The following is a 26,518-nucleotide window of genomic DNA, read 5'->3' on the forward strand; positions in this document are numbered from 1 at the left end:
GTATACTAGTGTAGCCATCTCCAGTAAAGTTAAAATAGTTGTGCACGATAAAAATCTGTCCTAGAACTCTCATTTGAAGCCGCTTCTGCGTCATGAAGTAATCGCTCTCCATACCAGCAGAGTTCTTTAATAGAACTTGGGGTATCTGGCATAATAAGGTTGTTTGACTTTAAGACAATCATTAGTTCAATAACTGCTTATTGAAGGTGGAGCAAAACCCAGTGATAGTTGGACCTTTTAGTGTTCAATGCCTGGTTTATCTTGTCATTAGTGAAGCCAAGCACTTGTCTTACAGTAGTTCTAGAAGCTTTGTATGCTTCCCTTTCACTTTTTTTCGTAAAGGGCAAGACGGTTATTAGTGCTGTCAAAGGGACGAATCCAATAAAGACATACCACTTGACTGGGAATGTAAGTACAATCAACTATTTCAATAACTCGCGTATTCATATATCTTGCTTTGATTCTACCTAAAAAATTCTGCTCTGATAATGCTAAAGTGCCAACTGTGGTAGCAGGGTGGATCAGATCTGATACACGGATGGATCAAGGAGAGATAAAAACGTGAATCTGGGTGCAAAATAAATTTTGTGACTTGAACCTCTATAATTAGACAACAAAGAATCAGTTCTGGCTACTCTACGTCTTAAGATCCCAAACTTTTCTTATTTAAATATTTTATCCTGACTGGGACTTTTGTTTTTAGTTTGAACTGTTCGAGAAGAGTCCACACAACTAGGTTAATTCAATCTCAAGTTGTACCTGGTGTTTAGCGTTTTATAGCTCGGCCTTGAGTTGTTTACACTTTGTTTTCTGATATAATTCTTTAACACACTGAGTGCGCATCAGAGATATTCCACCTAGGGTTGTACATCACCTGTGACGCATGGTAGGGATCAGGGCTGTATTCAGCTTTGGGGGGGGGAGATATTCGGCTAGGCTCTGTCATGACGAACTGTTTTGTACGCTCAGTGTGCCTCGAGCACTTTTGTCTAGTGTATCGAATGTTCATTACTCCTTGGGATGTATTATATTACATTATGGTGTAATATTGTGTAAGAGTGAGGACCCAGAGTTGCACGTAACCAATGTGTCTCTTTACGTTACGTTTATTTTTATTATGTGTATCAGTGTAATATTGTATTCCTACAAACACCTAGCCTAGTTTAGTATATATTTTCTTGCACTGAACATTTTAAATCACCTATTCATTAGTTAATTTCTAGTTAAATTATCCTTTGATTTTTAGGTATTGGTATGGCTTACCTTTTCTACAATTGTGGGAATTATGATGATTGATGAAAATGCTGAGAGAGAATTTTGATAGACCAACCAAAATTTACTGAATAACGTGAATTACTAAAAAACTATTGGAATATTTAAGGTTAAGCTCAGAATTTGAGGAAAAAAGTTCTTTTTGAACCAAACAAGAGTCATGTTATTCTTTTTAAAATATTTATTCCTGCATTTTCCCAATTCTAAAGGTAATATCCTAAATTCTAGTCTTTTAGATTGTGCATTTTCTGTACAGACCCATCCACATTCAGGAGTTATAAAATAAAATGCAAAAGACGGTGATAATTTTATTATTTACACAGACACATTTTGTACAATCATACATATCACGTCCCATTTATACACAAGTACAATAATTATCTTATATCTGATAATCTTAAGAGAGAATGTACAATAAAGTGGCTAAATAAATAATCACAATGAACAAATATATAGAGATAGACTGTGACAACTGAAAACAACCAACAACAACAACAACTTTTAAAATAAACCACTTTGCTCAAAAACATCACAATTGCTCAAATTAAATCACTCTTCAAATCAACTATTTATAAAACTAATTTTAAATCTTACACCACGATTTTACACTCTTTGGCCTAAACCTAAAATCACAAATAGCACATGAACTTGATCGATGTATCCTTTAAAAAAGTACATTACCTCTTGTTTCGTATTAAAAATGTCCTTACAATATCAAGCTATGCTTGTACAACAAAGATGAAATGCAATATCTTTTATATAAAACGTTCTTTAAAGATATACGATTTTCGTATAATATAATGCAAAATTCTCTCTTCCATAAATCTGGTAATAGAGCAACTCTAGTCTACTCAAAATGTGACGGCTACTTACAGACTTTTGTTTTAAATCGGCTTTGACATCTATATCTATTAAAACAATTTCCCGTAACTTTATTCCTTATAAAATCTTAATATAAATATAATAGATCAATGTAAAACATTTTTCTAATAAAACAAGAAAGTAACTAAACTGCTTATTGCACTATACTTTATAACCGTATTTGCACTAATAAAAGAATATCAACACGGTTTTAACATATTGCTGCCAAAATAATTTTACTGGATTCCGATAGTGACAAAACATAAAAATAAGAATTACTCAACAACTAATAGATTATAAAAAACTGAGAGAATTAATAATAATCTTTCGGCAAGAAAATACAACCAAACGTAAGGAACATGTATTAATTAATTGTTCACTATCACTAAAAAGCTAAGATTCTAGAAAATTTGCCAGATATTTATCTACAATCACCGTGATGAGCTGCTACCATTTACGAGCTGCTAACAACAAAGTTATAACGTATGTACATAAAGAATCCCACCCTTTATATAAATATAGCCTCTTTACAAAGTGATATATATTTACAGCATGTGATTCTAATAGGCTGAAAGCCCACTTGGCATCATTAACAAAATTATTAGTTACAGAAAAATCAAAGAAAACAACAATAAAGATTTGCCGGCAAAGCCGTGATTTGTCTTGTGGACATAGCACCATAGTGCTCCAGAAGTTGCTGAACCTGGGTCACGTTAAGTATAACCTGAACAACTGCAAGACAAGACTTTGTCTGTATTCAAGGGGATAGATTAAGAAAAACAAGAACATGATTGCAAGTACAGAAAAAGAATCGAAAGACAAAGATGTATTCTGTATATGATCTGATAATCGAGGACAGGATTGAGCATACAAGAGGACAGTCAGGTGTACCACCATAATTGTCTATACTGTATCCTTAATGCAGAAACAGTAATGACCATTTAAAATTTGCGGTCTTCGGAAAGGTTGATTCCTACAGCAGAGAACCTCTATCCGGTACGTCTTACGATTGAAAAGTGTATTTTTTTTTCATCCAACGCCGTGAAAGAAAACTTCACCAACCGAAAAATAAAACACATCACTTTATGGAGTTTAAGCGAGAATCTGGTAGCTTCTTCAAATCATTGGCAAGGAATCTTCTTCTTGAGGCCCGTCTTGCATTGGAGGATCTTGGTGGGGGAGAAATGCAGGACACTTTTTGTACAATAGAGACGGAGAAAATAAAGCAATTAAAAGGATAAAAAACGAAATTCAAAGTCAAGGGATACAGATTTACGAGATTAACCAGATCGGCAGATACCCGAAGAAGGAGAAGAGGAGGAAGAAGAGGGGGTTGGAATTTCACCTTTAACAAAGGATGGTTGACAAATAACGGGGAAATGCGGACGGCTCTATCTTTTTTGAGCAGTAATGATGAAGGAAACGTTGACCATATTGAGCTTTCCATCCTACAAGCCTTCTAAGATGTAAGCAGAAGTAAGTATTTACTGTCTACAAGTTATGCGATGTTTCTTGATGCATTTTAGAACTGTCTTTCTCTTAAGTATTTTGCTATTGCTGCTAAAATTACAACTAACACGAAAAATTGTCTAAAAATGCGAACTTACACTAAGTATAAAATTCTTAAGTTAGAGTTGCAGTGGCCGACCGTACAATTGTCGGCAACTAGTTTGCCTCCGTTTTGTTAAGTTTCCAGGCTAGGTGAGAGATCATGTCGATATGTCTGTTCGATACGATAGTGTTACTGAACATTGTGACTTCACGATATGTGGTGGACAATAAAAGGTAACTTATCATCAAACATATGATTGTATCAAAGGCTTACTGAAAACACAATACATCTTGTTTCTGTGTACACAAAGATCCAGCTTGATTTTGGTCTCACTAAAATTGTATTGTCATCCTTATTTGTGGGTCAACCCAAAATCTCCTCTAAGCTTCTCTAGATATACCTGCTCTGATATAGCTTGCTTGAAACAACGGTCAAAAAATGCGGGTTCAAATTTTTAACTGAAATGCCTTTTATCATTATTAAAATATTGTTCTGTTTCTGCAGCTTATAGGGAATAAAATAAGAAACTATCAAAAAAGTGATTCTTGTTAAAATCATATACATTCATTAAAAATTTTTTTATAGCAAGGCAGAAATATTTTGGTGGAAAAATAAGTAAATTCTAAAATTGTTTTCCGAAGACAGCAAAACTACCATTTTTATTTACATTTGAGTGCAATCTATAAAATAAAATGGTGTTGAAAATAGTTAGTAACCTTTTTTTACGCTTTGGCCTCAAAGGGTTAAAATATTGTTAATCATTGAAGTAATAATATTGAATTAAATTACCATTAGTTATAAAAAATTAATTAAATAATCTTTTTAAAACACTAATAGTCGATTTTGGGTAAAAAATATATCTTTATTTAATACGTTCAAAATTATTATTCACATCCTACATCGGATGCTTTGGTACACAGAGATTATATTTGTTTTAGATAAATACAATTTTTTCACAGTTGTACTTCAAGTTTAAAAAGTTGATATGAATGAAAGGAAGGAGGAAAATAATTGAAGTATTGAAACTCTGCTACTTATAAATAAAAGTTTATCTACCTTTTACTGCCCGTATTCTGGTTGTAGCATGAGATCACTGCACTCTAAATAATGCTAACACGATATCTTTAAGCTCATCAATTGGTTACTCATAGTAAGTATGCTATTTAACATTGCTTCAACTCTTCACTGAAATTGTTTAAATGCTGTATTTATGCTTTGAAGACATTTTATTCCGATTTATAAATAAAGAAATGTTTCGATATGCTGATGAGAATAAAGATGCTTTTTTAAATGCAAATTTTAAATGCTTCAATATCACAGTAGCATAACAATGTTTTCAACAAGACCAACTATCTCAGATTTTAAGGTTTTCTACAAATGATGGAAAGGAGGAGAGTTGAAACAACTAAATAATTGGTAACGACTATGGTACGTTATGATCTTGCATTTTGTACTAAATTGCACAACAAAGTTCTTTTTTATGCTAAGTTCTATGTGGTAAATTTCAACAAAATAATTATCTCAGGTAAAAAAATCGTACTAAATACTATGTACCGTATTTGCTTTATTTCTTCTTCCGAAGAAGGAAATTTGTGAACAACCCTATGGGTTTACTCTTCTTACAAAAAAATACGTGTGGTATTCGCTGTGCTACGTTACACATGGGACTCGAGGGGTACGCCGCAGAGTCGTTCTGGCTCCGCAAAGCTGTGAGGTCTCAGGATGACAATCGCCGCAAGCCGCGAGGAGCTCAGGTCGGGGGAGCTGGTCCGCCGCTCTTTCTTCCCCTCTTCCTCCGCCTCCCGCTGCCTGTTGTCTAGCCAGTTGGTTTTATCAAAGTCCTTAGTGCCACCCACCGTGTGTCTTCGTTTGATGCTCCGGTCCACCGCAGAGCCGGTCTTCCTCTTCAGCCACCTCCCCGCCTCCAGTTGGCGCCGCTTGTTCAAGTTCGATTCCGTCTTTTCGTTTTTTGTCAACGAGTCACTTCGTTTCAGTTTCTCCTTGTTGAGCGACTCTGAGCGGCGCAGTTTACCTGAGTCGCTCTTGAGTGACTCGGATCGAAAGACCGTTCGCTCATCCCGGTTCATAGACTCGGATCGGTTTAGCCGCACCGTTTTCGTCTCGCCGTCCATATCCTTCAGGGCCTCAGCAGTTTGTGTTAACAAGTTGGTGGAGTTGGACTTATCCTTTTCATCGCAACACTCCTCTTTCGATTCCTCTTCTTTTCCCTGAAAAATAATTTATTATTACAAACTGATGTATTGAATGAATTATTATTGATGATTTTATAAGATAACATGATTATATTTGCCACAGTCATCTTTAAGAATAATGTTCAATGAATTCAAATTCAAATACTTTATTGTCACAGTTTACATAATATACATTATTTTAATCGAGCACAGCTGGAAGAACGGGTGACATTGTCAAGGTATAGAATAGAACTTAACATTACTATCAGGTATGAAACGTCAAAGTCAAAGGTTTAATTAAGTATAATGTTATAAAATTAAATATGTACAATGTTATTAATAATTATAAAACACTCATAAAATTAAAATGAATAAATTTATGTATTTATATTCATATTGTTATTAAATTATTGTATCACATAGACACTCTTCAATAGAGTAATATTTTTCTCTTTTAACACAACTGAAACTTGTATTTTAAATTTGTTGCATCTTTGAATGCATTTAAATCTAGTACGCAACTTATTGTATAATTTTCTTCCAAAATATTGTGTTGGATGCTCAAACAAAGTCTATAAATTAGAAATAGTGCAACATATCTCTATTTCTTGTATTGTAATTTACAAAAAAGACCTTGAAATGCTGCCTTACAAACAATACGCATCTCAGCACATAAACCGATGGACAGGTTAACAGATTTAAGTCCTTAAATATTCCTTTGCATGAAGTTTTTCTTTTGGAAAATGTCATAATCCTTAAATATTTCTTTTGGATTCTGAAAATGTCTGCCAGCCTACCAATGAATTGAATAATAACATTAATAAATCATATACCATGAATAAATTTCATCAAATAATATTTAAGATATGAATGCGAATGTGAATATGAGGCAGCAATGAACGTCCTCAAACTGCATAAAAAATACTGTAAAAATGTTTCCACAACCACAGATAGGTGCATGCATAACTGTCTTGCAAACTCGAATTACCTCCTTGTCAGAAGCTTTGTGGAGGCTAGGGTCAGAGAAGAGGTGATGAGAGGGGGCGGGGGAAGGAGTGCGCTCGGTGGCCCCCGTGGACAGGAGTGAGCGCAGCTTGGCGTCGAATGTTGAGGTGAGGCTGACTAGTAGATCACCACCTGAGCAATAAAAATGTCACAGAGTTGAAACATTGCGTCGCTACATTATAAAACAAAACAAAAATGACAGGAAGATTTGAGAAAAATTATACTGCTTTTTGTAAAAGGCGGATCAAATCATGACCTAATTTTCTGTCACGGTCACTCAACAATTATCACTCAGACAGAGTTAAATAGTTGCTTGAATCATTACCTATATTCAATCAGAGGATTCCTGGAAGATAAATTTCTTTACCTGCAAGCTAGGTGAAAGATGGATTTAGAAACATCATGTTTAGAAGAACAAGGTTAAATTTTGTGTTTTACTTGATAGATCACCATCTGAGAATTTTGAGATGATGAAGAGAACAAGACTTTGAACTTCTGAACTTGGAATTTTACATGGTAGTGTGCAGAGTTTGTGATACTTTGAATATCGTTATGAAGGTCTATACACAAAGGTCTGAAATATAAGAAGGGAGAGATCATGTCAATTCGAAATGGCTGAACAAGATGACCAGATGATTGTGATAAAACGATAAAAATGTATTTTTTAATCTCAGACAAACGCCACCATCTGAATAAAAAACAATCTCTAACGAATAAAATCAACAATTTTTTTCTAAAAAAAAAAATTCTAAACCAATTTTGGTTTTTACCAGCAGTTCTGACCATCATAGGAAAACATTTGTATTCATTTCAGTAAACTCCTGGTAAAACATAAATAACAACTTTATAAAATTTTTCCTTTCTCAAAGTTTGTAATCTTGCAAACTTAGTCTCTGCACACTACAACAAAGGTCTTTTACAACCTTTAGTCACTTCTGCCAAATAGTCAGGACCATCAAAGCAAAAACAAGTGAGCTGAAAGATGAGGGCGGCTGATTTGTGAGAGTTCAGTCTTCAAACTACTCACCAACAATTGGAAAAATAAAATAAAATAAGAAAAGTTACCTGTGAAAATAGCCAAAATCTTTCAAGAACAATTTTCTTACAACATTGAGACACTCATACTTTTCTGTGCAAACAAGATTTGCTCTGAGTTTGATAAGATCACTTTAAAGGCATACTCATAAAACATAGCACAAACCATAACAAAATTAACAAAAACATACCAATCAATGCACAGGAAACATTAATACCCTTCCTGTTTCTTAAAATACTCTTTACACAGTTTAAAAACTTTTTTTATATTTTTTTTAAATCCTAAATTACCTATTTTACAGGCCTTTGGTCACAAACAAATCACAACTAAAGCTAGAACACGTTCTGTTGATTTGTGTATCCATTTAAATAATTGAAAAAATTACTTTTACACTTTACACGAAATAAATTAATTGTATACTAGATTAAAAAAGCATCTTAGATATATATAAATTACCAATTGTTGCTCTTTGAATTTTTTAGTAAAACAAGTATTAGTCGCAACTTTAGTGAAGGCGCTGTAATTTGTTGTAAGACAAGTAAATGATCGGAAAATTCAGCAAATTCTAGTTTACCCTATTTGATCATACGTTTAGAAATTTCTTTAAAAAGCCGCATAGCTTTTTACATAGAACATATTTTTAAAAATGTATTAACTACTTTGTTCCGTTAATGTACTATGGAATTTTATAACAGTCTGCACTACAACAGATGTAAAAAATCGTAGCAAACAAGAATGAGATAAAATTAAATACTTTGTACAATCTTTTAACGAAAAAAAAAAAAAATATATATATTTTAAAGGCAGAGATTATTGTGACCTATAACTTCTGAGTGAATTACAGTAAATATTAATAAAAAGAGGGCTTAGACCTCAACTGTTAATTTTTTTTAAACATACGTTTTAGAATTTTTAGACCAACGTAACTATGCTACTCTAAGTTTGTTACAAAAACACGTGCAGGTATAATTTAATCTGTCTGACGGGTAACAACATGTCTTGATTGGTCAGCACATGTGCCGGACACAAGCAACAACTCGATTTTCCACGTTGGTAACCGTATCGAAACTGTTGGGACGTTACAAATTTTGCAGTCCCTGTTGATGACAAAGTATACATCAAGACAAAAGTGCAAAACACTTAATGACCCATGCCACAAACCATTATTAAAAACACTAACAGAACCTGAGTTGAAAGAAGTGCAAGTATAGAAAACATTTGAGACAAACAAAATCAAATAACTTGATTTCCACCTGGTAAAACTTTGAGCAAAAAACCCTGTTCTTAGAAACAAAAAAGTAGTGCATAAATAAAGTTTATCTGCTTTTTAAAATAATACAACAAAAACATTTATGAAATACTAAGGGAACCTCTAGTTTGCATTAACCGATAACAATAGTCAACAGACGTAAACGTAACAAAACGTATGTGGGACATTCTTTCCATGTGCTTAAATGAAGCAGAACGCTTTTTATTGTTTCATTGGCACATTTATTTTACTTTAAACTTTTACTCAGTATCCTAATGTAGTTTAAAATTCTGTATTCAAGAAGTTAGTGTGACAATCCATTATTTTAAAGAACAAGATAAAATAGACAGTAAATATTTTGGAAGTAAACAAACTGTAACATATTATTTAAAATAGATACACCATGGTACTCTTGCCATGAATGAGGTACTTTTTTGATTTTACTCGGAATTAATTAATGTTTATTTTTAATTTATAAAAAAAGTTCATTGCGTATTAAGAAGGAAAAAGGGGCAGATCAATTGAAATGACGCGTATAGGAAGTATTTTCAAAACAAAAACAATATTGAAGTCCAAGCAGTGAATAAATGATATTAGGTGCAATGAATAAACAAATCGAGCACTCATTCACATGAAAACACTGAAACAGCTGTGAGGAAGAGGGTTGAATAGAGTTGCACATGATTGAAAAATGAATGAATGGAAACTCTCTCGTGTTTTTGTCACAAAATTATTTTTGCATCATAATATATGATCGATGGAACTTTTTTTGGGATTACGAGATTAGGTTTTAAAACTTGGACACAAAAAATTATAAATAAAAGTTCAATTTGAATTTTGGAGAAAACAAATCTATATGTCCTGATCAGCTCTCTCAGTGGGGGATTTGAATTTGTTAGCCCCTTAGGCTAGAAAATATTTGTGTTTCCCACCCACTCCTAAAAAGTCGTTTGTGAATTTTGTAAATGGTGTTCTACCAGGACGTGACAAAAATCGTAAATTTGTTCATACCTATTAAAGATACTTTTATTGAACTTGAAGCACTTTGAAAGAAAATCATGAATGTGTCACATTTGGAAGTCACAACACATTATTTTCTTGCTTCTTTTGACAACAATTCCCTTACAACTTCTTTAACATTCATGTCATACAGCATTTGTCCCGGCCTAGTGAGCCTATTGGTAAATCTGTCATTGCCAACACTTGAGGTGGAAAACTCGAAAGGGGTGGAAAAATCAATATTGGGCCACCGAGTTCACTTCCCCACGTTGTACTGATCCGCTAAAAAGGACTCGCTAATGTTTAATACACACAATTTGAATCATATGAGACTTGTTAAATAAAACGTGGTTTGTAATAAATTTACATGACAGCAGAATACTGTTAGTTTGACCTCGAATGGTCCACCATTATAAACCTCAACCAGAATTTTTCCTTTCAAACGCGATAATGAACGACACTGCATATTTCGTACTTGGTGGGAGATTGTATTGACATTTTTCACAAAGTTTATTGTTGTATCGACAGTTCTCAGCATACTGACCTCGAACCGGTCTCGTTGCGGAGGGGAGGAATCAGGCTACACGACAATGTAGCCAATATGTCAGAAAAAGATTTCTCTGGCTATGAGAGTCTCATTATACTCAATTTCTGGATATGTCTCGTATTTTAACACTAGTTTATGAATTTATATAGTTAAAGATCCCAAGAAGATGTAATTTAAAATTGTTTATGTTCCACTTCAAGTGTTGACCATCATTTTATTAAAAACAAATTTAGACATTACTTTTTAGAAAAATGGTTTTATAAGGATTAACAACTATACTAACAAAATATACTAACTTCATTTACTAAAAAAAAAATACTAGAAAATCTGATTTGACTCTTGTACAAATATTGAAACAAGCGTTTATTCAACACGCTTGCTTGTACACTTAAAGAAATATTAATTCAAATTTTTTATGATGACTTACGTCAATAAAATATGTTTAAATCATTGGTCCTAGTTGCTCTGTTTTTGAGATAAAATGTCACACTCTATACATAAACAAAAGATATGAAAACAGTTCAGGAACAGAGAAGTTAAGAAAATTGATAGATAACCAGCCAGATAAATCGTGACTCATTGTATATAACCATAAATATATAAAACAATATCGTGCTACAAACAGTTGAGTTATTACAAGAAAACAACAATGTCATATTTAATGGAATAAAAGGAAACAGTATTTCTAGATTAATGTTAAAATCTGTTGATTACGAGAAGATAATGCCTGATTGATGAGATGAAGGTTAGGCACACCATACAGGTCGAGTTAACTGTTAGGAGGAGTGGGAGGGGGGTGAGTGCATGCGACGGTCTGGGCGTTAGTGCGCACTCCTGGCTGTGTTACGTGGGAACCCACGTCCGCTCAAGATTGGGCGGATTGAATCTTCGGACAATCGGATTCACCTAATCTTGATTCCAGCAAAACCGGATCTGAACCTAGATCTACGAAAATCATTAGGGATCGGCAATCGTAGAACTGATAGCATGGCTGCGTGCCCGGAATATCGGGGGATAAGACAGCAATTTGCGCTCAGGAAAAATGGAGTTTAAGCTGAAAAGTATAAAATAAAATTGAGAAAGCCATACATTGCTGAAATTAAATAAATTATTTCTAGATAAACTCTTTTTTTAATTATTGTAAATTTTAATTTACGCAGTTATAAAAAATTACTTTTTATCTTGTCGTGCATTAATCATTTGTGCTCGCTGATTCTACCTTTACCTATGACATGGTTTTTCTGCTCCCTGAGTTATCAATTGATCTCATCGTGGTAATTCAATTTTTATTAATTTACTTTGCTTGTTACGCAATTATCATACTTCGTCAAGTTGATAAGGCCTTGACATGTTTAATCACAACCATGCCATAAATATTGGTTCAATTTATTCATTCTTTGATTTTGATGTCATATTGTACTACTGCTTCTAGTTTTGTATTGTTCACCTTATGATTGTTCAATTTTTATCAATTACTTTTTTTGGTGCAATAATCATGCTTCGTCAGGTTGATAAGGTCTTGACATGTTTTTCACCATCGTATCATGATTGTTTGTTCAATGTTTATTCATGCTTTGATTATGATGTCATATTGAACTACTGCTTCTGGTTTTACATTGTTTTTGTCATGATTGTTTAATTTTTATAAATTTTGCTAGTAATTGCTTGTGGTGCAATCATGTTTTATCAAGTTGATAAGGCCTTGACGTGTTCATCACCACCATTGGTTGTTTCTTCTAGCTAATGCACCATGATCAGATTGTACTTGAAATTTTTAGTCTCGTTCATCTATATTACTCAATCTTAGAATTTTTACAAAGTTTACAACTGTATCTATAATTAAAGGACTTTATTGTTTGTTCATATTTATGCATATTAGTTTTATAATTATTGAAGGTTATTTCAAATGGATAGAAAATCCAGTAACGAACTGGTACTTTAAAAAGAAAGTACTGGCTTTGAGAGTATCCTGGCTATCCTGGACGTGTAGCTACAACAAGGGACAATAGAAGAGAGGGATGGAGGAGTTAGAGCTACAAATTGTTGAAGTTTCACGTTCAAATTTAAAACGCAGCTTAAGATCCTCTTCATTGTTGCTTTCAAACTCTAACACGTTTAGAGTTCTATCCTTGAAAATTAAATGACACCTTTAAGTAAACAAAATAAAAAATATTGATACGTTTCACAATAGAAAAAATAACACGCAATAATATAAGTAATAATTTTTAACAGTATTTAAAGATAAGAATTAGCCAGGTTCACTCTGAACAAACTTTTGGCCAAAGCCATCTCAACGAAGGCTCACAAAAAAATATTTTTAAGTCAGAGTTCATAGCTCGTTTTTATCTCCACACAGCCGATCATACGCAGAATTTTCGGACGGAGCCGGTTTTTAATGGATGCCGCAATACTCAAGCATTACTGGAGGCAAAGTTCACTCGTTAAAACCAAACTCAAACCACACTCAGAAACTCGGTTATTGTTTTGATTATGGAAAGAAAAGCATTCAAACAAAATTATGTACATATTAGTCTGAAAGCCAGGAGTCCGCAGGGGGAGGGGGCTACCTGGGGCTAGTGGCGCCAAGGGGGCTGCTCCGCGTAGTCAAAGTGGAAACCAGGAGCAAATATACGTCCCCGTCGTCTCCCTACACACCCAGACAACACATTTACAACGTCTCTTCTGTCTTTACGTTACGTTACGTTACTGCAGATCTCAAGTGCTCACTTTGCGGCTAACAAAAACTGACATCAGTCAAGAGAGAAATAAAAAGCGACAGAGATGGCAGTAGAGATTAAAACAAAGCGTGAAAGCAAACAAAACTGATGCCAAAAAATAAGTATAACTTTATCCTGATAAGCAACATTGTATGGGCATTTTCACAGTGACTCGCAATACGAGTTGACTAAACTGTGTAAACAGTGAATTCTTATAAATGGATCCATATCACTCTTTTCATATAAAACATGGTTTTTGAAATGCACTGAAAAATTATAAACAAATATTCTAAATGGTATATTTATTTAGGGATTTCACTAAATTATATTAAAGTACTTCTGCCTGATGCAGATGAATTTGTAATCAACAATTCTAAAGATAACTAATTTAATGTTTGATTTGTGGTTTTATAATTAATATACTGATTTGGTCTTGAACTGTATTTAAACAATTTATACAAGTTTTTTTTTTTAATATCTAAAGACCAAGAATTCTGATATAATAAGCTAAATAAAGCTAAATATTATGAGTTTAAGACAGGACACAATCATGTTAAATTAAAATTTGACCTAGAGGACAAAAAGCATGTTTCAAAGTAATTAGAAACTTGCTCAAACTGTAGCAAATGTTTTCATATGTGTGAGATTTAAATCCTATTATTTTACCTTAACAATAAAATTAATTGTAAAGACTTCAATAAGTACACTTCACTATATTATTAATGTAAATAATGTTAACTTTCACTGTTTTGTTAAGAGATGGATTATAAGATCAAGATGCGATATTATTATTTAAGCCCATCATTGCGAATGACTACATGTAATATGTAGTTCACACAAAGCACTAGCACTAGAAATCTTAAACTATTTTCTGTTCCACTGCACTGTCACAGTGAGGAATGTTTTGTAACAACAATAATAAAATTATAATCTGAAAATTTAAATTAATTTTTATACCCATATCACTGATTAGGACTACTGGATCATTACTTACTCAAGAATATATATTTAATTTTCAGAAATTAAAAGTGTAGCCGAATTTACACAGAATTTAAATATTTAAAAAAGCTACCTTGGTAACAACAATTAAGTTGGCAATACTGGGCAGAGAGCATATTTTAGTGTATATTTCACACAAACCTAGTTTTAAATATGTTTTACAAATGTAAATCAACACAAGAATTTAGAGAGGTTTTTTTATATAATGGCGGAAATAGTTATTGACATAATTACCTTCGTCAGAGACATGGCTGGGCGGTCGCTCTGACGGTTGTCAGGTCATGGAGGGAGTCCAGAGAGCCACAACGTCCAAGACCTGGCTCCCCCTGAGACATAAACAACCAAGGTCACTTCAGCAAGACGTTGTTGTGAGAGGAATCATAAAATCTAATGCACGAAGAAACCTTGCAGGTTACTGTGACCGAATTTATTAGACCTAATACTCGACAAATCCTAACCTGCTCCTTTCCAGACTTGAACCGCTTGAGGTTCCCGTTGGCTTGTTTCTCTGTCGGTAGGTTGACGTTCTCCGCCGACGAGCCCCGCCGCAGTGCCCCTGCCCCTCCTTCCTCCTTGTGCCGGCCCCGCCCAGTAGAGGGGGGGACTATCGCCAGAGGTTTCACCGGTCGACCCGACTCTGCTATCTTCTTCACGATAGCTGCACAGAATACAGAACCTTTTAGAATAGTGATATTTTTATTAGTAGCTGACTGTTAATAAAACAATTTTTTGCCACCCAAATTAAATAGAATCTCCCTATCCAGCCGTCCAACGCACAACACAGTATTTCGATTCCATTTTGGTCGGTGGAAGATACAAAACCCAATTCAAAAAATAACAAGTTATTTAACAAAATGCACCCAAAACATTCTCCCACGGTATCCCAGCATGCGATGCAAATCCTTGAAATTGCCACTTACCTTGTACACACAAATAACAATTTAGTTTATCTGCAAAATCATCGACATTAAATAATTGCTTGAAATATAAAACTCTTTTTCAACTTTTTAAAAGTTGATAAACCCATGACTACTAAATATAAAACAGTTGGTCTAAAATTAATTTCAACTTGAAAATATGACTCCTAATCAAACAAAAGAATTGCTGGGAAAGTTTAAGAAAACATGAGTTAAGAAAGCCAATTGTAATTAGAAGGTTTAATCACCTTAGCAAACCATTCATCAGTTCTTTCTTTCAAGACTGATATATTATCAGACTCTAGTTGTTCTGATAGAAATCAGCTTCAAAAATCCTTGAAGTTTTTGACCACCAGCTTTAAATTGTTAAAAAATATGTTACAACGTATTTAACTAAAAAAAGTTTTCATTACTGAACAAACACAGAAAATGCATAAAAAGCTTGTACTAAATGTTTTTAAGTCACTAAGGAATTCTATAATTGTTATTACAAAACTAACCTAACATGTTTAATATGTTAAAATGTCACTTTACTGAAGCACACTTATGTGATTGTTAACAAAAAGCAAGTATTCTATTTTCACAATATACATTAAAAAATTACACAGAACAATTTAATAAAAACAGTTTTGTATACATGGAAGCAAATCTAGAGCTTTTCTTGATTTAGTTATGTGCCTATAAAAAAATATAAGAAATTAAATTTTACACAATTGACAAAGATAATCTGCCGTTGAAACTTATCCGTTGCGATTCCAGAATAATGATGCAAAATCAAACAAATATAAAATTGGAAAAAAAGTTTAACATACCAATGGGTAACTTAAGTCAAGAAATCCTTCAAGCTAACAGTTTTCATAGATATTTAATATAGTACTCAATACAGTGTCAACAGTTATAAAGTGATAACAGTGTCTGTAAAAAGTGAATTGGCAACACTGCTTCCCACAATGATTCTGCAACCCAAAGTGAACAAACAATTAGAATGCTCTCTACTGGCTGAGAAAGATTACAGTGCAATCAAACATTTCTAATTGTGTGTAAAATATGTGTATTTTTATGTGTTCTTTCAATCTGTGGACCCTAGAAGGTAGTTTTCAAGGTAAGTCTGCTGATTTTCCTATCAACTGGTAACAATCCCCGGCTTTCAGCCTATTAATTCAAACCTAACCTAAAGTTGTAAAAAAATATTAGTATATCTGACCATTCAGGGATTATAACTTATGGCCATGTCAGTTTTGGTAAACACAAAACATACACAACTTTCTACCTGGCAGAAATTGTATCTGATCTAAGGAGGCTTACTTTAAACCTTATACATGTTTAAAGAATTTCACAAAGACTGAAACAAGCCATCATAAAGACAACACACTGCAACGGATGGATAGAAACCTGATGGGTTGGTGTGGTCATCCATCTCCAGCTCTCGCTTGCTTTGCTCTCTCTCGGAGTCTGGCTCTAGACGTCGTATCCTCGCCGAATCTCTGTGCAGCATAGCTTTCGTCTCCAGTTCAAATCTGCAACATACAGGATATACAGTATTGTTAAGTGATAGGTCTACTATGACAAATGTATTTCTTATTTTCATTTTCACTATTCTTTTACTGGTGAAGTAAAACTGACAGCAACAGTAATGCATACTAACCCTGAACTGGCAATCCACTTTATAATGTCGATCTGAATTGATTTGAGTGGAAATGAACATTATAATGTCGATCTGGGTCGATTTATGAGTGGCAACCGAAATTATGTTGATTAGAATCGATTTACGAGAGGCAATCTACATTACAATGTCGATTTGAATCAATTCACGAGTGATAATTGACATTATAAATGTAAATCTGATTAGATTTATGAGTGAAAATCGAAATTATAATATCCATCTGAATCAATTTATGAGAGGTAATCGACATTATAATGTTTATCTAAATCGATTTTTGAGTAGCAATATGCATTAAAATGTCGATCTAAATCAATTTATGAGTCACAATTGACATTATAATGTCGATCTGAAACTGATGTGTTTTGATAGTTCATATAGTACATAAGTCAACACTACCATCAGTATTTGTATACCATTTCAAATATAAGAATTGCTGATTTCAGTGTTAAAATTTGATTTGCTGTTTCAGCAACAGTGATGTCAGTGACATAAAATGCTTTATGTATGTTTTTTATGCCATAACTATCTCCACATTTTCCTGAAATTAATGTATTACACATATAGGTTTGTAGTAAAAAACATATTTTCTTACAACATTTTAAAAGTACGAGAACAAAACACTCAAAAATAACTGCCAGCTCCAGGGTTAAATATTTTTTAAACTGAAGATGGGTTCAAACAGCAAATCAAAAACATCATAAGATTTAAAAAAAATCGTTTTACAGATTTTCAATGTGATATGAACGGGAAATATTTGTTGATAATCATGGCACTGGGTTGCATAAACCTAAGAATAAGGGATTGTTGATCCGATCAGAAAACAGCTACTAAATAATACATTACATTGTAAACTCTTGACGATTTATCTGACACTGTAACTATATATCAAACGTAATCACAAACTAAAAATAATTTTTGTTATGCAGTAGATTTCCCTCTCATAAGGCCTTGGATGGTTTGACCAATCCAATGATTGAAATGAATCATTCATAGAATGGTTCATGGCAAAATCAATACGAATCAACTTTTCTGTTTAGTTTCTGTTTATTATGTTATATTTCTGATGTATGCTTGTTCATTTACCACATTTATAATACAATATCTGTGAATGCAATAACATTATGATTCAACAAGAGAAACACAACAGCACTTTTTGAGTAATCGCCACTAAATTGTTAAAACCATCTTAATAGTTGACATTTTACATAAAGGTATGTAATTATAGAATAGTATAGGGGTGTGGCGAATAAGAAAAAATAGAGAATTACGCAATGTATACCAAGATCCTGATATTGTGGCGTTGGTGAAGGCAAAGAGAATTAGCTGGCTAGGACATGTACATCGGAGACAGGAGGGCACAAGGTTAAAAGAGGTCTACCAGGCGGTACCGGCAGGAAGGCGCCCTTTGGGTAGGCCAAAGATAAGATGGGTGCGATCAAGTGGTCGAAGATGTGACCCGGTGTGGAGGGTCTGTGGATCTGGCGGAAGACAGGGTGGCGTGGAAGAGGCTCATAGACGAGGCAAAGAATCGACTGAGATTTGTTACGCCCCGGCAGTAAGTAAGTAAGTATGTAATTATAGAGCGCTATTTTACATTTACAGAATACCTACGGTTCATTTAGCCGTTTCGTAATCTACTCGAGGGTATGGTACCGATGTGGCCGGATTATAGAGGAATCAACTGTACTTGACTTTTCACTATCACTTCTTGATTTCGTTACATTGGCCTTTGAAAACGGCAGTTATTTTCACATCGAGGAATTATACTAAAATACGGTGGCTTACTTACCGTCGTATCCTTTCTTGCGTAGTAGCAGACAGTCCTGCGTAAGTGCGTATCGTTCCGTCATCCAACTGCGGCCGCACCGCCTGCTCCTCGCTTGCAGCCACTGCCGACACAATTGTAAATTTGGTGATCAAGTCAGCACTTATTTTATGTCATTAATCAGCACCCTGGTGATTATAGTGCTCTAACTCATTAAGTGTCTACCAGAAATACTAAAAACTGATTTTTGTAGGTTTTACAGGGTCCCTTTAAAAATTTCAAAATAAATCTTATATGTAGTGTATGTATAAAAGGCTGTATAATAATAGTTTTTATTATTAAGAATCAAAAAACAATTAAATAACTTTAAAGTAAAAAAATATTTTACAGTATATACTATATTTATTATCTGAGATGTGAAGAAATTCATTACATAAAAGTATCTGCATCATAATAATATATAAAGTATTTAAAAAAACCAAAATAGCCTAATTGTAAGAAATTTAATTTTGAACATATAAATATATAGTGTTAAGAGATTCAGAATAAAATGGTAACTAATAATTTTTTTTATTTTTCCAGAAAAAATGGTAAATTTTTACCCATTTTAAGGTGCAATAAAATAAGGATAACAAAAAAAATTAATGTGTTTTTTTAAATCTTTTTCTGAAGCTGGTTGATGTAGAAGAGTGTAAAAATAAGTTTTTTTACTTCAAAATTAACAAAAAACAAAGCAAAATACAACTTCTACTTCCGACTTAACAAAGTCAGCTGCGTCAGAGTCCATTAAAAAGTCACAAGTGTCAGAGATTGATCTACAAGGATCACCCATTCTGAAGTATTACGATCAAGAATGAATGATAGAACTTTGCTCCATAGGAATAAACAAAACTTTTGAACAAATAATTTGTCTACAAATAACAATGTCTTCTGCACAGAAGTTAACGACAAAATCACATCTCAGAAATCCATACATATTAGGAACTAGAAACAGGATTTATGAAAATCAAAGACCACTAAATCTAAAAAACTACTCATGTGCTTTCGATTGACGTATAATTTAAATGTCCATAATGATTTAATCGGTAAAACACAAACCGAGACTTTTGGTGTCAATCGCATTTATGCAGTTACTTGAACAACATTTCCAGGTTCAAAGGTAAGTAAATTGTGAAAGGAAGAAACTTGGAATGACTCGTTAAGACTCACCGTTGTCGGGTAGGCTGGTAGGCTGAGGGGCCGCAGGCAGACTCGCGGCAGGCAGACCACCGGGGTGGCCGGCCTCTGTACTACTCGCATCCTCCGTTGAGGCTAGCCTCTCCTTGCGGTGCTGTTGCTTGCTCTTCATTTCCAGTCTCTGTACAACACCTGCGTGTTAGTGCCCACTGTCTACTATATTATTATTATTACAGAGAAGCTTGTGAACGGAGACAGTACCGATGGCAATTTGTGATGGACAGTTACATAATCACTCCTTTTTTTGTCTAGAAATGCAATGTTCTAAGTGTAACTCACTGAAATGGTTTCTTGCCATCAGGTCTGTTCTGGTTTACAAGCTTCTATAATCCTGTGTGCAATTTTGGGATATTTTCTTAACCCTTTGAGTGCCAAGTATTTATTGAGTGGGCGTACTGAAAAGTGCCAGGTATTTTTCTAGTGGGTGCACCTAAAAGTGCCAGCCCTTTTGAAGGCATTTTGCAAGGTTTCAATAAAAAATTCACAGTTTCATTATTTAATAAGCTGTCAACATACTTTTTTGCAATTTTCTTTAAAAAATCTGCCTTAAAATAATATAATTACCATAAAATTAAATTTAGGAATATCAAAAATGGACTTGCGTCAAAAAATCCCAGAATTAATTTAAATTTAATTTTTCAACCTAATTATCATTACCAAACAAATCTGATCTTTTTTTGTCCATAATATCACTGGAAAGAGTATTCAATTGTCTATAAATCTTGATAAATGTATATCATTATCTTCAATAATGAGTGAGTTATACAACATTTAAGAAACTAATGTCACATTGTTTCCGGTAGCCATGTCAACAAAAAATGTTTATATGTGAGTTCTAGATTGATTTTCGTTAAAGTCAATTGATCTGAAGGTACTATAACAATTTATTTTGAAAAGAACAGTTCTTCACAAACAATTTAATATAATATTAGTTTTTCGATTTTTAGTGATTTTTTCCCGAACACACGTTAAAATCGGACGTTGGCATTCAAAGGGTTAGAAAACTGTGTTTAGGACCAAATCCCAAAAATAATTAAATGGACTAAAATATATTACATATATTTTCTGACTATAATATGACCCACTTCTTTTGTATTGACTGTGTTTTAAATTACCCTGTTGTTTATACATTTTATAAGTTAAAGCATTGTAGATTTTCATAACAGTTTGTTTTACTTAAATCTAACTTTATAAAAAAAAAAATACTGATGAAACAGTAAAAAACATAAAATCCCTTTCAAAAATTGATCCAGTGTGGTATCGTACTGTTTATGGTCTGATAAACAAAAATACTGAAAAGGTGTACTTTTTAATTTAACTAGCGTAAATTTGGTTTTAATTCTATTAAATGGGTAGCATGACATAGACCAGTTTCATATTTTTCACACTATAATGTAATATTTAATATTATTTTTTTCTTTTATTAATTTTTAACTGCAATAATATCACGGTTTGTTTAATTGCAATGAAATAATTAATTATTTTCTGCATGAACTGTTTTTAATCTCTCATTTCTAAACATGATTTATATACTATAGTTTATTGTGTAAAAATATGTATTTGGTATCTACATTACAAATTATTTTTCAAGGTTAGATTAACACGTTCGCTACCAGGCGGCGCATATTTGCGCCGCTCGGGTCACCGTAACAGACCAACGTTACAAAATGTGGTTGTTCTACACAGACCGAGAATGATTGGTGTGAGACTAACCACAGACCAAGGATAAAATATTGTTGAATTGAGCTATAATTCAACAAAATAACCTAAAATGTACGTCTGTACTGTTCTTATTTGATATATTGCTGATTTGCGTAATTTTTACGGCGGCGCATATGTGGGACGCTCGGTCTATAGCATCAAAATCTTAACATAGACCAAGCGTTCCATATATGAGCCACTATTTATTTGCTCAATTACTGAAGGTTTTAGGGTAAGTTTCAATCAAACATGCATATCTTATTATGATAGTATTTTAATTCATGGTACAAAAGCTCAATCAACAGAGTCATAAATACAAGTTCATTGAATGTATTATTATACATATCTTAATAGGCTGTAGGCCTACAATAATTTTAAGTTTAGAAATTAAAAAAGTAAAATATAAGAAAATTAAGTAGAAATAAAGTTTATTTTATTTCAAGGTACAAAAACATAAATGGGGTTCTTTTTACTCTACAAGACATAATACATGACTGTTAACCCATATGTCATAACTATTTAACAAAATAAGTGAACATTTATTAAATAAGTTATTAAATTTACACTTATATTCAGAATGTTCCACGCTACATTATATTTAAGTGCTCACATATTCATAGTCTAATTATTGTGCCACTGGTTATAACAAGTTGGCATGATAGGCCATGATAGGACGTAATTTTTAAGATATCCAGAGACCAAGCGTCCCACATGTGAGCCAGACATCCCCATAGACCAATACAAAAGTATCAAGCCTCTAAAATAGACCAGTGATTTTTCATGGCAATAATAGTGGCATGCAAACAGCGGCGCAAATATGGGACGTCAGTCTATTTGAGGTGCCCCGAGCGGCGCATATTTGGGACGCCGGTGCACGGGAAGACACCGTGCGGCTCATATTTGAGCCTGTTGGTCTGTGGGTATACGACTTTTCTTAACATGGTGGTAGCGAACGTGTTAAAAGTTTTTTTAAACTTACCTTTGAAAAATGTGTCCCTACTGTTTATTGTACACTAACTTTTTATAGTGTATCAGTGTTTCACAAATACACATTATGTGTTTATACACTTTTTATATTCAACAAATCAGAGATAATGTATTTTTATTTTTTCTGCACACTTGAAAATAAAAGATACAAATGAAAATAATTATTGATGCATTCATATGTGTAATTCTGTTTCCTTTTTTTATCATACCCTGAATTTTTAAACTTGTACAGTTTCTAAATACTTCAATACTTATGTAAAGTACTATAAATAGCAATTTCTTTCAATTACATTTTTTAGGAGACAAAACTAAAATATATCATTTTGGTATTTATATTTTTCTGCACATTTGAAAATAAACAATTTAAATGCAAAATATTATTGTTGCCTTTGTAGAGTGTAATTTTGTTCACTATTTTTTTTATTATATACTGAATTTTAAAACTTGTACATTTTCTATATACTTCAATACTTTGTGAAGTACTTATTTTCTTTACGACACAAAACTGAAATGTATAATTTTGGTATAGGTTAAGAATAGAAAATGTTCTAATTTAAAGTTAAATATTTTATAAATCATCATAATATTAATTTCTGCAATTCCAAATTTTCTTATCATAGATGATAATGCACTACCATGAAGTACACAAATGTACACACAATTGCGTAAGGAAAAACATGTTTTATCATTCGTAATAAGCAATCAACTTGTTTTGTTACCAACCTGTTTGCTCTCGGCAGAGTGGTCCGTGTTGTCTTCTGCGTGCGTCTTCCTCGTCTTGCTCTTCATCATCTTGCGGTTAGCTGCACAAATGATGGAGGACACAATGTCTCGTGCCGACAGTTCCCTCCCCATGCCTGCATGCCACGACAGCCACAACATTGATACAGTGATGCCAACTTCTACACTACAATACCCGCTGTTCACCTCCTTCCCAACAAAACAGCACCGGATTCCCTCATCTTTTAGTAAAAACACTGAGGAATCGTCCAGAATTTTGTTTTGTTTGATCGTTTCACCTTTTATTCACAAATATTTGAGAGCGTAAAATGGTAGGTTAAGAATTAATAATATACCTACAGAAAAAGTACAATAATATAATTTGAGATGGCCTTGCCCTTAATACATTATAAGAAAGGATAAAAAAAAATGATAAACATGCTGAAATCTATATAATAAGGATTGTTATTTACATAAACTAAATTCTGATAAAAAAGGATTAAAGAATATGTTAACAAACTTTAAAATGATAGCACTCAGACCTATAAATCTCTCTTTTTTAATTTTATACTTTTTTGAAACAATTAACTAGTTACAGTAACTTCAATAATAACTGATTTAACAACAACAAAAAACTTATTATGTTTCAAATTTTTTTGTAAGAGTTGTTTTGAAATACGATTCTATGAGGTGAACAGCATTACCAATGCGACAACAATAAATGGAGATAGAAATAACAAAAATTGTAGAGTGTCACTTAATGGAAATGCTCACAAGGCATTAATTTTCAAGCAAGACACAACATGCCCAGGAAGAACATGAATAGAAGTGATAAAAAACAAAAAATTCTGTAAACATCTTACCTTCAGTCTGCTTGAAATTTTTTTTAGTTTACTGCTTCGTTGTAATTAAAAAGCTTGTTTGAAGATATTATGAGCCAAAATTTAGAAGCCCGAGTTAAATTTAGGTAAATTTAAATGTTATAATGTAAATATTGTATGATAATCCAAGTTCCAATCTTTTTTACTATTTTGTTTTTGGCAACCACAAAAAAGTAAAATTTCAACTTTACTTTTTTACATTAAAGTTATTTCAAATATTTATTATTGTAAAAATAAAAAAGAACAAAAAACAACACAAGGTACTTATTTAAACGTCTTATGTCTTCTTTAAATATTGAATACAACGATTTAACTACAATGAAGCATTCAATATGAATAAACACCAATTCAAAACTGACAAGACAGATTATGAATACTCCCAGTTAACTAAATTTAAAAAGGTGTTGATCCTATTATAAGAATAATAAAAAATGTTAGTAATACTGTGGTAAATAAACGACCAAAGAAGCACACAACAGTAGGTTATTAATGGTAAAAACAACAATAAATTGATTAATTTCATGCTTATATCACAATGCAACAATCCCAATAAAACACTTAAATCTAATGCTCTTCAAACATATCCCAAAAAAACGTTAGTCACTTTAATAAAAAATTAATGTATTTATGATTGTCATACTACAAAAAATTAATAGCCTATGTCTAGTAATTCATGTCAAATAGGAAGGTAATTTCAAAACATAGTTTTTTATTTTTATCAATACTTGGTCAGAAAAAACTGTTTTTACTAATATTTTAAACAAATTAATAAACACATTATACAAATATCTGGCCTAAACAAAACTAAAAACTCTCAATAAAAGTATAAATTTTAAAATGTACTAAAACAAGATTTGAATTATTAGGGTTGAAAGCCAAGATATGAAAATCACCAGGCTTACGTTGAAAACTGTCTTCTAGGGTCCACTGATTTTAAAGAACACATAAAAGTACACGTACTTTACACATATTCTATCCTGTGGACAGACAACTACAATTTTCTCTACTGATTGAGAAAGACTGCAGTCCAAGGGAATGTTGAGTTAACTCCAGTTCACCTTCCTCTTATGTGCAGCATCTGAAACCCGATGCTGTTGCAGACTTGATTTGTGAAATCTGGACTCATGTTCGTCTGAAGGGATCCAAAAATAGTCGGTGACGAAGAAGCTCAAAACAAACTCTGCATCGTTTCGACATCAGAGACACCTAGACTACAAAATGCAGTGCAATCTAGGTGAAGAGTTATTCTTATTGTCTCATCAGGTGGGGAGCTAAACTCAATATTCACATTGAATTAACCCTTCCCACCATAGCAGCGTTATTGCAGTCCAATCGAAAATTGCTAAATACGTGTACTTTCAATCAGTGGATCCTAGAAGGTAGTTTTCACGGTAAGCCTGATTTTCCTATCAACTACCAAACTAAATACAGACCCTTGTAAAATAATTTAAATAAACAAATTCTTCCTTGATTTATTTTGTTAATTTTAAGGGTTGCTTCCCAATGAACTTTCCCCGTTTTCTCAGCAGTTCTGTCTACTCACCCTCCACTTTGTGTATGTTGCCGAGCAGGAGATTGTGATTGGCCACTGCTGGGTCAGGCTCCACCCCTCCCCCCTCCACACCCTCCAGTGTCAACCTCTCGACGGTCTCATCACCAAAGCACCAGTCCACCTGCAACATGCCAAGAATGTTCTCTCCTTTTAATTCTCCTTCAAAATTCAATTCAATTATAATTTTATTTACATATACAATGAATTGTTGCTAATGTATAGAAACGCCACAAAACTTAAATTGAGATAATTATAACAAATCTTAGGGATGAAATACTTAACCATAGGTCTAGCACCAGTGGCGTATAAAGAAAATTATTTCAGAGAGGGGGGTCAACACACACTGGGTGGTTTAATAGATATAAAATACCCTCTGAAATATGGGCTCGGAAATCTTTCCCCACAAAACCGATGAGCTTTAAGACCTCATAAATGTGTTGTAGCTTAAAACATTACTGGGTACAATTTCAATGTTTGTCTTTCTAAATTTCGTGGAGGGCTTAAGCCCCCTAACCATCCCCTTGTATACGCCCATGTCTAGCACTAATAGTTGACCTGAATTGTTTCCCTAATCTAGGGACTAGTAAATAGTAATTTTTGAAAGTCATCTTATAAATCAAACTTTTGATTATGAAAATCACATTTAAATAGATTATATTGCATATTT

General features: G+C 33.1%; 1 protein-coding gene across 1 annotated transcript in view; it reads right to left on the reverse strand.

The window, feature by feature from the left end:
- Positions 1 to 1,567: 1,567 nt before the first annotated feature.
- The window catches only part of LOC124366875 (rho GTPase-activating protein 23-like), a 36,373-nt gene continuing 11,422 nt past the window's right edge, over positions 1,568 to 26,518 (reverse strand). Inside the window, 9 exon segments of the mRNA XM_046823475.1 lie at positions 1,568 to 5,913; positions 6,866 to 7,014; positions 14,677 to 14,755; positions 14,888 to 15,087; positions 16,739 to 16,863; positions 18,799 to 18,898; positions 19,984 to 20,131; positions 23,422 to 23,555; positions 25,843 to 25,972. Coding sequence (XP_046679431.1) covers positions 5,341 to 5,913; positions 6,866 to 7,014; positions 14,677 to 14,755; positions 14,888 to 15,087; positions 16,739 to 16,863; positions 18,799 to 18,898; positions 19,984 to 20,131; positions 23,422 to 23,555; positions 25,843 to 25,972 — 1,638 coding nt within the window. The 3' untranslated portion in view covers positions 1,568 to 5,340.

The sequence above is a fragment of the Homalodisca vitripennis genome, chromosome 7, assembly GCF_021130785.1.
Source record: "Homalodisca vitripennis isolate AUS2020 chromosome 7, UT_GWSS_2.1, whole genome shotgun sequence".
NCBI lineage: Eukaryota > Metazoa > Arthropoda > Insecta > Hemiptera > Cicadellidae > Homalodisca > Homalodisca vitripennis.